The 13,599-nt window shown below is 40.3% G+C and overlaps 1 protein-coding gene across 1 annotated transcript; it reads right to left on the minus strand.

Annotated features, from left to right (window-relative positions):
• Positions 1–10,309: 10,309 nt before the first annotated feature.
• LOC120800541 (perforin-1-like) lies at positions 10,310–12,481 on the minus strand. Its single transcript, XM_040146720.1, has 3 exons — positions 12,441–12,481; positions 11,760–12,295; positions 10,310–11,523 (listed from the first exon to the last, which is right to left on the minus strand). Exons 2-3 carry the CDS (start codon positions 12,293–12,295, stop codon positions 10,332–10,334), a joined length of 1,728 nt encoding a protein of 575 aa, XP_040002654.1. The 5' UTR covers positions 12,441–12,481; the 3' UTR covers positions 10,310–10,331.
• Between the last annotated feature and the right edge of the window lie 1,118 nt (positions 12,482–13,599).

Genomic DNA, 13,599 nt, shown 5'->3' on the forward strand with positions numbered 1-13,599 from the left:
GTGACAAAGAAGTGTCTGCTATCAGCTGTCCATATCCCCCCTTATTCAGATACACACTCATACACTCATACATGCGCAAACACACACAATAGGACAAGTAGTGATAAATAGCGCGAGGAGGTTTTGTGTGAGGGCCTGGGATAGAAGGAAAGAGGTATTAGTTCACATGCTACTGCGAGTGTGACCACATGCGGACACACACAAGCGCGCACACACACACACACACACGCACGCACACACACACAAACACGCACACACACACACACATACACACACACACACACTGTTCTACTTCTATCTCTGGAAGCAGTGGGAGTCTAGTGCCACTTTGAACTTGCCTACCATTAAAAGCCTGACAGAGTTTTGAAGAGGCCTATTGAAAGGGAACCTGTGCATTTATGATGTAAATGTATTTTTTCCAGCCCTTTCTTCTGCTCCCTCCCTTTTTTTTATTTTGACAGCCTTTGAAATTTGTCATATGCACATCCAATTTAACAGCCAGAAAAGACTTCTTTGGCCCCCTTTTTTCTTTTTCGCAACAATCCATTTTCACATCAACTTGAAAGGAATTGGCTGAATATTTTTGCTTGATTCTCTTTAATGTGATCATCACTGTTTCAGTTGCTCAGCGTGTTGGAGTTATATTCTTTTAGTCTGGTAATTTTCTGTCAGGTTTACTCTCATAACCAATTCTTCAAAGGGGAAAACAAGTGATTTCTCAAAAGGACAACAATATCTTCAGTCTTTCTGTATTGCCCTTTCTTTTACTTCAAACTGGTTGTCGTAACCTTTTCTTTAATTTGTGGCACATGTCCCCTTTAGCAGCTCTGAACTCTTGGGTCAAACAGCATTTGAAAATAATTTTCGGCGTTTCTTTTAACCCTCTTGAAGCTCTAGATTAGTGTTTTTACTGGATCAAACAGCATAGATGGTGTCCATTAAATTGTCAATCACAGGTATGTCAAAAACAAGGTATGTTAAAATGATGACATTGTGGATCACTGTCTGTGCTGTGGTTATCCTACATGCTGATCAGCCCAGTATGTTAATATTGTAATATTATATGATGCTGCACCTCACGCACTGCCAACATTCAGTGCCAATGCAAGGAAAGAAAGGAAAGTAAGGGTGTGGAAGGGTGGTGGATAGGTGTGTAGCACATAGCTGCAAACTTGTCACTTTAAACAAAATGTACCATTTTTTATGAAAAATATGGCACCAGGACCCTAACCTGCCTCACCTCATGTTTCTGATGCAAGCTGTTTCGCTGTTACTTGAAGTGTTGCTTTCTAGCTGAGCCACAGTAACGTTAAGATCTCTCCTGCAGGAGACCGGGAGTGTATTTTTTTTTTTTTTTTTTTTTTTTTAACCGTAACCATGATCGTTCCCCTTGATCAAGTTTTTTAGTTGCCTAGTCTTAACCATTCCTGAATCACTGCCACTTCTTTGCCAAAACTACAATCTTTCTCTAACCTTAACCATAATTACCATTTACGATATCAGCATTGTCTGGGGATAGGGTTGTGCTGGTACAAGAAGTAAGTTAAAACAAATGCTACAAACTCTTAAATTCGTTCTCTTAAACCAACAGGGCAGCATAGCTTAACGTCCAAGATTGTTGTATGATGATGTGAACAGTATTTATGAATCTCCCCAAATTACATGAAGAGGTAACAGTTCTTACAGCATTGAAGTGTGCCACTATGGATAAAAGCGTCCGTTACTGCAAAATTGCAACCGACTGTGGGCTACAGGTGACTCCAGTTCAAGGACCATCATCATCCTCAGAATAGTCTTCCTGACTTGTCACCACCTATTTCTCACGAAATGATAGTATGTATGTTCACAAACATGTCTGACTGTCTCCTGAACGCTATGTTCATCAGCTGCTAGGATAAATGGAAGCACTTCTACCAAAGTTAGTTCATGGGAAGATGGACCAATGGCTATGAAAAACTTCTCAATTGAAAACAAACAGATTTCATTTTAGTTACTCTTTTGACCTATCAATGTGAAGTGATCTCTACTTATTGAACTTTCTCCAACCTGTGGATTTATGTGTGTGTGTGTTTGGACTGGTTCAAAGCTTCCAGCTGTACACGGCAGTGGTTAATTGAGAGAGGATAGTTAAGGCATGAGAGAGTAGGGGGGCTTGAGGATGGTGGGCTTGACGTGGGTATGCTAAAGAGTATTTGGGCGGGGGTTCACGACAGCTGGAGTCCGACAGCGCTTCACTTGGTTTCCCACCTGTCAGTCACACCCTGACATCCACACACAAGTTCAGTATGAAGATATATGCAAAGTTAGCTCAGTCACACACATACACATTGGTGACATATGGAAAGGGGCACCTCAGAAAGCCTTGTTGCTTTTTCCAAGTGTAATGAGCCCCCTAAACTCCCGCTATAGTATGACAATATCACAACTTTAAAAAATTTTTCCCGCAACCCCTCATATTCTGTGTTCTGTCAGAAAAGATCTACCTGTGTACATTCTTTTATAATGTTGTCAGCCTGTTTTGATGTGAATGATATGATGTGCACTGAGGTGTCTGTTTTATATCTTAGGTAACATTTTCAAACCTGAACAAAAAGTTTTACTCTGTTCTATTGAAAACCAAAGCATAGAAGAAACATTGTATCAAAGATTTAAAACATTAAGTGTGACGTCAAGAAAATGAAACAAAATCTATACATAAAAATCTTGTAGAAATGATACCATCGTCTTAGCCTAAGTCCCTAAAGTATCTTTGCACAGCATCAAGACATCACCAGCATATACTGTGTACGTATAACCAGTGTTGTATGGAATAGTATAGTGTGGTAACATTCTCTAAATAAGTACAGCGACACTTTTAGACATGAGGTACCTATTAGAGCTGATGTGTATCTTACTTCACTAGGGGGACCACCTATAGGTTGAAAAAGATACTTTGTGCTGTATCCTTCACTTATTCACTCGCATACACCCGCATGCTGTGTTGTTGTGCCCATCCGTGGTGGCTGAGTCTTAATAAAGCCTAATCCCTGCCGTGCATCCTCTCTCTGTTCCCCAACTCCTGCTGATCGTCTGTCTCAAGAGTGCCGTAATTTACTGTCACAGAACTCCTCAAACCGGCCACCACACAGTGCACTGAGGGGGGACGGGAGACTTGATACACAGATCACCGTCAAAAAGAAGGAAAAAAAACATTCCTACTTCCCGTTCTGTAAAAAAAAAAAAAGGAATAAAGTCTTAAAAAAATAATGGAGTTGGGGGGGGAGAAACTGTTTTTCACAGACTCAAACACATCCAGCACTTCGCCCAGCTTTGTTTAGGTTTTCCTCTTTTTTTTTTCAGAGAAGAGAAAAGGAAGGGGGGGGGGGATTGCTAGGTGGTTGTCAACGGCTGAAGCTGCAGCCGCACCTGGCATCGTGCGACTGGTCTTTGATCACTTGTCGAGTGAAATTCCGCCACTGGATTAAAGTGAAGGAGGGGGCAACCAAGGGTGGGAGGACTAGAAAGAGTGATAAAGAAAGAAAACAGAGAGCGGACGACTTGTCTGAAATGTAGCCTGTGTGTCTTGTGCCTTTAATGTCGCATGCACTGCCCTGTTGGCTGTAATTAAAATCAGCATGAATTGTTGAATTTGTCTAAAGCAAACCCACTCTATTCAGGCCTTACTTTCTGCACAAGCTTAATGTTTTGACTTGTCTGCAGAGTGATGAATGTCACCTTTGCAAATACAGAACCAGACTTTTTAAATACCTTCTGTCATAATTCTGTTTATCCTAGCAAAATTAAAATGAATCCAAAGATAATTTATTGAAGATAGTGGAGGGGATGATGGCGCTGTGGATGAGGGTGAAGCGGGCTTGGGAGATGGATGGTGAGACGATGGGGGCTTGAGCCGCAGAGCAGGGAGAAGGAAACGAGAGGACGATTAGGGGAGCCAGGGAGACAAGACAAGGAGCCGGGAGCTGGAGTCAGGACCGGAGACAGGGCAGACAGAACTGCAGGGGAGAGGAGACAAGGGTCAGGATACAAGTAATAGGTCAAAGCAGAATAGCAACTTGCAAAGGAATAAAGCGGCTTGAAACATAGACTGACTGAAGCAGAGGCTACGATCTGGCAGGGTGGTAGCGGCAGAGCTGGGTATTTGTAGAGGACTTGATTACGGCGATGAGGTGCAGCTGGTGTGGCTCTGCTCTGGCTCCGGCACACCTGCTTCCACTCAGACAGACAAGCACAGGCACACAGGGAGACGCACGGAGGGAGCCACTGGGGAAGCGACAACAGGTTCGGGAGACACAGAGTCAGAGGTGGAGGGAGTGTCAGGGGAGGTTGCTGAGGCAGATGTAGCAGCACCTGTAGATGTGTATGCAAGCTCACATGGCTCCACTTCAGTCCCAAATAGATTGAATCGTAACCCTGTAACGTGAGTTTCTCCTCCTTTCGCCTCTTAAGTAAAGTAAAATATTCCAACCCACAACTACAAACCTGGTTTTTATGGCTGCATAATTTCATCAAATGGAAATATTCTAGATGTCTTACGTATCATTTTACACAATACTACTACTTCGCTACTACTGAAGAGGTAAGGGGACAAATGTACAGTATAGTTTCAGTTTTTAAGAAAGCCTGAATAATTTCCCAAAACAGCTGGGCACTGTATTTTATAGAAAACATTGCTCAGACAGGAGTAACTGGTGCATTTGTTGGGGACTATAGTCAGTAGAGGATCAATACGCATATGGTGCTGTAGTACCTACTCCAGTGTTTCAGGGCGGTGGATGCGGGATTGATTCAAAAATAAGCTACGGTGCCCATGTCCTCGGCAATAAAAGGAACATCTCGCCTAGTACAATGATGTGACTCACTGCTGTGTTCTTAATAGTTTTTGGACAACAGTAGAGCTCTATGGCACAGAGGACTAAGCTTTATTGGGCTATAAACAAAACTTGTTAGTACAATCACTTTCTTTCCCTATTTCATGGGATAATAATAAAAACATATAACAACAATATTGCCAAACTTATAAATCAAGGGGTTACCTGGAGGACATCTGTATTTATAACTTCTGTGTTTTTCAGCCAGTTGTTGCCATTTTTCCTCAAATTGCGGGTCCTGTGTAGTTATGCTGTTCCTCTGTCCCAGTTGCCTACCCTGTGATCTCCTCATAGGACACATTGCGTTGCGTGACAGGTGATGATCACACACTGTAGCCCTGCTGTGTGAATGTAAAGCACCTTTTAAGACCCTCTTTCAAACATGCCAGGACATCCAAGCTAAACTGTTAGCGATACCGAGTTAACACCTAGCGTGGGAGCCACGACAGAGCACCATTGCTTTGAATGGTGGGAGCGACCTTGAGTGAAGCTCTAGGAATTCCCTCCACTTGACAGCTGGCTCTGACGTACGCCCTCGACTTAGCATGTGCTAATGCTGTCAGATATGTTTGGGAAGAGAACTGCTGGTATGCTAATCTGCCCTATGTTTGCCACAAGGCTAAGCTGAGCTGTCCGTGGCATGTACAGGGAGGTGATGACAGTGGTGCTACCAGTTGTTCAATCCTCCACTGGGGTGGTACTAGAAGATGAAAGGGACCAGAATTTTTCCCAGGTTGCCGTGGACAGACACAGCAACTGGGTGAGTCGATGGTGGGAGGGGCGGTAGTCATGGCAGCTGCTTCGATGGCGATATCAGCATGGGGGTCCACCAGCATAGGACATGCAAGCTACACTTATACACTCATATACCCACATGCACAGTATTTCAGAAGTCCCATTCTTGTCTTCACAGCAGTTAATAAAGTTCCCTCACACATTAGCTGTCACTAAGATGAATAGGCTCATGAAAGAAGTGACAGAATTTACCCAAATCACTAAACCAGAGATAAAATAATAATAAATGCTTACATTTTGGAAAGAATAGTGCAGCTGTATACACAACTGATATAAAGCCAGGTCCTGTAACACATATATATCTGAATATCATCACTCACACGTTCGAGGAGGTTCTGTCTCACGTATTTTAGGCAAAATGAGACAACAACACGTGCATGTTCCTAATATAAGTTTGAATCATTTCAGTCTGTTACCTAGAAAATCAGATACGGACTTTGGTCCTTTAAATTAATCTAAAACGATTTGCATGGCACAAACAATGCCAAAAATCTCCCATCTAAAGACTTTAAGAAAGTTTGAATCAAAGATTTAACTTTAAATTCACCAAGTTTAATTTGCTACAGCGGAAAATGGTGAGGGGATGTTTCTCCAATTTGTTATTTGATGTCTTGTGCAAGAACATTTTAGCAAAGACTGAAGGCGTGTTATTTATTCTGGCTTAAAGTTGTGTGGAAGAGTCTTCGCAGTCACCAGTCCTCAAACACACTAAACATGTTTGGGGATATATGAAAAGAAAATAAGGTAATGCAGACATCACAAGACATTAGAGACCAATAGCTGGAACAGTTGTCAAATTCTGTGAAAACACGTACAATCAGTAAAATTTGTGATAAAGACAAATAGTACTGACATATTGAGAAATCTTTACTTTTGATGCAAATGTCAATTCAACTTCAAGATTTTGTCTTTACTTTTGGTAAATGATAAAGGATAAGAATTGTGTTATTTATAAAATGAAACACCTCCAACTCACGGGGAATGCTCTGACTAGGGACCGTTCTCACTCACCAACGTACAATTCTTTAGTTGGTCCAGCAGATGGCAGCAGCCACAGCTCCTAAACCATCAGTGTCCTCATCCTCTGTGTTCACGCTCTGAAAATGTATAGATGATGTGACATTCCCCATAATGCTCTACAGACTATGGAAGTTCTGGAGCAAGTGGTTGTCTGAATTAAAATGGCAACAAGAAAAGACTATTTATTTCTGGAATATGACTCTTATGTTATCAATTAATGCTGAATTGCTCAACGGAGAAATCATACTACTAATAATCATGCTTCTAAAGAGCTACTCAGTGTTGGAATTTATCAGCGAGGTGAGTAACTCATTTGGTTTCTGTCATAGCAACTTACACTTGCCTCTAAGGTTGATGCAGGTGTGTGGGAAGTAGCGATTGTCTTCATTATTGATTGATGTACAGATTGTTTTCGTGATTGATTAATCAGTTTATCTAAAAAAGGTGAAACATGTCCATCCCTGTTTCCCAGATCCCACAGAGACATCTTTAAATAATTAGTTTTGTGCAACCAACAGTCCAAAACCCAAAGTAGAAAGCAGTAGAAGTTCAAGCAAGAGAATATGGACATTTTTTCTTTAAAAAAAAAAAGTCATAATCAAAATAGTTGTAGACTCATTTTCTGTCAATCTACTAATCAATTAAATGCCTACTCATTGCAGTTGTAGTTTGAAATGAGAGAAAAGAAAGTCTTGGTAATACTGTAGATGTGGTTCGTGCTGGGTACGCCTTCAGGAGATCAAGGTAAGTAAACCCTAACAGTGTGACTGTGACAATGCCACAATCCTGAACCTGAGGCAGGTAAATCAAGCCAACCTCATTTTTCTTATTTACACCTGTGCTGTTACATGTCAAAACGCCTTCCATGGAAAAAGGCTTACTGAAACCTAAAAATCAAGTCAGCAATAATGTCTTCCCAGGCAGGATGAACCAGTTTGAAATACAAAGCAAAGCTAAAACTGACAAGTATATTTGAAATGATCTTTTCTACCACATCAGTAGTTTTATTGTGTTTTGCTTTTTGCTTGAATTCTCTCCGGCATCGGCTGGAGAGGTTGGCTCCGAAGGAGTTTTTCCCAATTGAAATTTCCATTGGAAATATAACTTGTAACGATAAGAACATATTAACAGATCTAGCCCATCCTATCATGTCATAGTCATAGTTTAGCTTTTATAAATGTACCCAGGTCTTTATTTTCATCCGTGATATTTTATGGTTTGATTTTTCAATCCATCCAACTGTCTGCATATTGTTGTGGGAAGCATCAGTGGTGGAATAGAATACTTACTGTAGTTACCAGGGGACTTGGTTGTGCAAACCAGCCAAAGCTAGAACCACCTACCGTAGTCTTAATGTGCTGGTACCCATGAGAATGTACTTCGAGGACAGGTGCATATTCTTGTGTGTACATGTTCATGTTTAATCATTCTGTGTACATATTTTTGTACATGTATGTGTAGTCATGCCGCGGTTTGGTAACCTCCAAAAGCCCTCTCCGCCTCGCCTGGGTTCCATGGGAACCTGTGTGCCGCTAATCCTCCTTTTGGCTGCAGAGGGCTTCTCCAAACAAATCATCCAGCTCTAAGACCCACTGCTCCTCAAGTGGGCTCCTAGCTCTCTTTGCCAAGCCTCACCAAAAAACCTCTGTCCTTTCTTCTCTCCTTTCTCATATGTCTCACATGAAACAGCTACCTACCGTGAGGCAAATCCCCTTGTCTCTGTCTCTTTTCTTCTAGGAGTAAGGGAAGGAGAAAGGAATGGGGTGTGGATAAGCCAGGCCAGCAGGAGATTGTCAAGTTGAAGAACTAAGATGACCTGTATTGGAGGAGGGGGTAACTCTGAATAATGGGCACTAGTAAACGGGTCATTGTTTGATAACAGGCGAGAGGAAAGTGAAGATAAAGGGGTGGATCTCAGTACTTTGTTGTCACTCCTTCTGCTTTCCCTTATTATGCATACAAGCATATATATATATATATATATATATATATATATATATATATATGTATGTATGTATGTGTGTGTATCTATCTATCTATCTATTTATCTATCTATCTATCTATCTATCTATCTATCTATCTATCTATTTATCTATCTATCTGGACTCACATTTCCTTTTCTGTGTCCATCCATTTTTTTTTTACACCAGGACACCTTGGAATGTATCAGTGTATGATAATATTAAACCGTAGCCACCTACATTCATAAAATGAGCAGTGTTCATCACCTTTATCGCCAGTTTAACACATGGTTAAGTCCACTTCACCAGAGCCAGTTAATAATTAATATATATCTATATATATATTACAAATAATAACTTTTAGTATGGTTACCTCTAGCTTATTGTAATATATAACGTATTTAGAATGGTGGGTTAACTATTGACCAGGACTATGTTTGGAGTGACAGTGAAACAGAGGTTAAAAATCAGAAGTCTTTATCTTCTGTAATGTGACTTTATTTCCAAGTGAATATGGAATGGAATATATGCATGGGGTATAATTAGTCTTTACTGGCTTTTAATTTTTTAACCAACCACTTGAGTGCCTTTAATTGGTTATTTTTTTCACCTTTTTTCCAACAAACACGATGAATTTGTGTTAATTAGTGAGCTGCAGAGGTTCTGGATTATGTAGCAGATTTTGTTATCTTTGCAGAGATATTTACTGTACAGACATGAGAGGGGTATCAATCTTCTCTTCTAACTATCAGCAAGGAAGCAAATTTGCATTCCGCAAATGTCCCAAAACAATTCTTTTAAACTTCTTTAGTTTAAAGCATAACTGCTGTCCCAGGAAGCTACACTTATTAGATAAAAGAAATACACAGTACCATACACACATATGTGTAGTATGATGTCCTGGAGGAGGAGTGTTGTCTGTGAATATAATCTGTTAGATTCAAACAAGTTTTACATTTAACCAACAATGTTCACACATTCTTTTAACTTATTTCATACAATATTAAGATAAGAGACAAAAAGGGGTTTTGGAATACGTATAAACGTTGTGTAACAAAGACATGGAGGTGGTTAAAAACACGCGCAAATCTATTTTTGTATAAATGGGTATTTTTATTTTATTTTATTTCATTTTATTTTATTTTAATTGATTGTACCTTTACCTTACCGCCTTTGTCACCCTTCTATTTTTTGATTCTCCTTAAAACACAAGTTTCTAACTTTCCTGATCAGCATCGGTTTCAGTCACTTCTTTCTCAACTAAAATAAAGGTGGCAGAATGAAAATCCATACAGTATATGACCCCATGAAATCATTTTTTGCACAACTTTTGGGCAGGTCACTGGAAACTGTAGGCTAGCAGTAACTTTAAATTGTTTTGGCACAATGTGTTGCTACTTTTGCAATTATCAGTATATTTGAGACTTATATGTAAACTAGAGAAGTACAAATTATGTTTCAAAACATAAAATCACACAAACACCAGTGTTGTCTTTGTTGATGTTTACTGGCAGATTTTACAAGAAAGAAGCATAAAAACTTTGAGTAATTACGAAGATGTGAAATTATTTTTGCATACATAAGTCAAAGAAGAATGAAGAGTAACAATTTAATAGCAAAACAGATACTAGCAACAGATTCTGCAAAATAGTCATTGTGAAATCAAATCTTAATGTCATTCATCATCTCACATCAGCCGCTGACCGCCACCCGACTGACTGAGTGATTGAGCATGATCCTCCCCTGACTCTCCAACAAGAACCCCATCTCTGGTGCAGAAGTCCTTGCCCAGAGAGGGGCTCATGGGGTTTGGTATGTACTCTTGACATTGCTGACCACCAAGACTTGGTGCGCATTCTACTATGTAGGAGAAAAAGAAGGTACCATGATTTAACATGCAGCTGTCTGTCACATTTCCTCTACGCAGATCAAATGAGCACTTGCCAAGGAGATCACTGTTCCAGTAACTGTCCTCATCATAAACAGTGAACTTAAGTTTGTTTTTCTTGTCAATTTTGATGGGACCAAATTCAAAGGTTTCTGACCATTTAGGATTGTCATTGTTTGCTATAATGGCAGTGAGCTTTACCTGGTCACCATATCTAACCTCCACTGAACCATCTGTCTGCGTACACCTATCACCATACAGACCCTCTGCATAAAGTCTTAATACCTTTAAGGTGGCAAGACCTTTCCCAGCAGGACAGCAGTTTGACTTGATATTCTGATTACTGTTGCAGACACAAGCACAAGGATCCCTTTTGCTGGACCTCTGCCCAATCTTACAGGTTTCTGAACATTTCTTCAACACTGCATTTTTCTTGATGTACTTCTCCACCTCTTGTTTCAGTCCAGCCCTGGCAGGATGACCAATTGGCAGTATGGTGTGCAGGGGCTTTATGTTGTATCGGACCACATCAGGTGTGTTTTTCAGCGAGTTAAGCCATTTATTATAGACAAAAGTATTTGACTGCCCTTGAAAGAGGATATCAGCTCCGTCAATTTTTCCACCGATGACCTTTGTGTTACGCTCATTAAATGCACTACTGAAACTTGGGATAGAGAGCTTCTTCCTCTTTGCCTCACAGTGTTGCATCATTGACTTAATACTGTCAGGATGTGCAAAGCCAGCTGAGGCCTCAACTGACAAACAGTCATTGACTTCTGTCACTGACAGGCCGCTCATGGTTGCCCTGCAGGTCCTGACAGCAGTGAGTGCCTTCATTTCACCTCCCAGAAACACTTGCACGATGTAATGTGTACCATAGGTGTCGATCAGATTGTGATATAATGGCTTGGCTTTACTTGAATAGGAAGGAAGGGAGTTGATGGCTGATTCAAATTCGTGACTCAGTGGAGGATTTCCTGCCAGTCTGTAGCTGTGAAGCAAAAGGATCATATACTAAAGTTAGGTCCATTGCAGAGTCATTTCAATCAAATGTCAATTAAAGCAAAATTGTTGTCCTCTTCATTTTCTGTGCTTGCCTGCACACTCGTAATGATGAATAGTGTTACTATAGTTTATACAACACTTTAAAATTAAAGGTAACCATTACTTAGAATTGAACAAATACAATCAGAGTTAGGGACAAAAAGACAATATTTGTGCACTCACCGGTAGAAGTTACAGTAGACAGAATGGCGAAAGAAGGTGTACCTGTCTTCTTTTGACTTTTTCATGGTAAAGGTTGATTCTTTGGAGTGGGAACCTCCATAGATTGGCACAAATACTATGGTTGGGTCCACAGTTAAATTAAGGCCAATTTTCCAATCACTGGACACAGCTGATGTGGAGTCATTGACAAGAGATTCAACAGAGTCATAAACTATACTAGAGACTGTTAAACTGCACTTAGGGAGGGTTCTCCAGTCCACCACGGCAACTGGGACCTTCTGCTTTTCCTTATTCATGTAGCTGTTTCTGTATAGCCTGCAAGTGCCATTGCCAAGCTTCCACGTTTCAGTGTCGATGACATAGGCACCTTTCCGCTCCATTGTGACGATGTCAAAGCCTTCTCCACCCAGATTGTAACCAGGGACAAAGTGAGCCTTTTCACACTCTTGTGGCTTTCCAATGAAGCTTACACTGGATGGCAGACACAGAGGACTCCATGCCCAGCACAGGAGCGTGAGTTGCCACAAATTTGCCATCTATATGGAGGATGGAAGAATAAAAAGCAACAGAGGGAAAAAGGCTTTAAAATTTTGCAAAAGTTTTGAACAGTTATGAAGATGATGAAATCAATACCCAACACAAACTGCTGGTAAGAGAGAAGAAAAGACTCCGGTGGATTACCTTAACTGTTGACAACAAGCTGTTGACAGCAAGCTTTAGTCTGAGGCTCTCAAAGTCTCACTAAAGTTGTAGTATTAATGTCGTAGAGGTGGAGTCTTTACTGCCAACCTAGTCTATTAGATTCTAACAAGTTTTATATTTAACCAACTACATTCACACATTTTCACCTACTTCCCATCCTATTAAGATGAGAGATGAGACGAAAAGGGTTCTTGCAGTGACACATTAATATTGTATGCTCAAGAAATTAAGCAGTATAATTGAAAACATAGCTCAAGAAGACTGGTTAAGAGAGATTGATGCAATGATTGGAAAGCCAAACTAGCAGCACTAAGAGAAACAGATGTCATTACTCAAAACTCTCTTCTCCCAAGCTCTACAAATCAACAATAACTGGTCTCCTCCCAAAACACAACTCACACTTTTAATAAAACACACAAGAAGGAATCTGCAATGATGGAAGACATTTTACTAAGGAACATAGTCCAATATATAAAACATAAAATCATCTTCCTTTCCATCTCTCTGTTGCAATGTAAATGTATGAGTAATGTCAGCTAGCAGCAATGATGAGGTCAAAGGAGACATTTACCCATTTAAGCAAACTTTTTTCTATTTTAGATAAGCAAAGAAAAAGCATTACCACCTGTTTCAATCATCAGCTCAAAGCAGTGCTGTGTGCAGCCTGATAGAGCCGCTACCATTGCTACAGACTCTTAGACTAATTGACAGAAAGCCTGTTTTAAAAAACTGGGGATAGAGTTTGAAAGCCAAGAACATTTACCAGGGAGAGCGGGTCATACAGAAGATAGCTGCATTATAGAAATTATGGGATCCAGCATTTTTGCTAAAGTCACGATAAAGCCACCAATTTTAGCCGTCATAATTTAATTTTCTCTGTAATCTGTTTCTCATGAGAGCCCAAATTTTATGGCAGTGCATTATCAATCGCTGGAGTATTCACAGTATAGTCAGATAGGCCTATCTTATCTATCAACAAAGCAAGGTCACAAACTATGCTTTTTATAAGTTGAGTTGACTTTGGATTGCTGTATCTGGGAGGTATAAGTGAGAGGATAAAGATAGCAGATTTTTTGGTATGTGAACATGTTTTTAACAGTAGAACACATTCTCACATCCAACACATGCTGGGGTAGGC

The sequence above is a fragment of the Xiphias gladius genome, chromosome 15, assembly GCF_016859285.1.
Source record: "Xiphias gladius isolate SHS-SW01 ecotype Sanya breed wild chromosome 15, ASM1685928v1, whole genome shotgun sequence".
NCBI lineage: Eukaryota > Metazoa > Chordata > Actinopteri > Istiophoriformes > Xiphiidae > Xiphias > Xiphias gladius.

Coding starts and splice junctions, on each gene's coding strand:
- LOC120800541 (XM_040146720.1), bottom strand. CDS start 12,295: ATGGCAAATTTGTGGCAACTCACGCTCCTGTGCTGGGCATGGAGTCCT. Junction 11,524..11,759: donor GTCTACTGTAACTTCTACCG/GTGAGTGCACAA, acceptor TTTGCTTCACAG/CTACAGACTGGCAGGAAATC.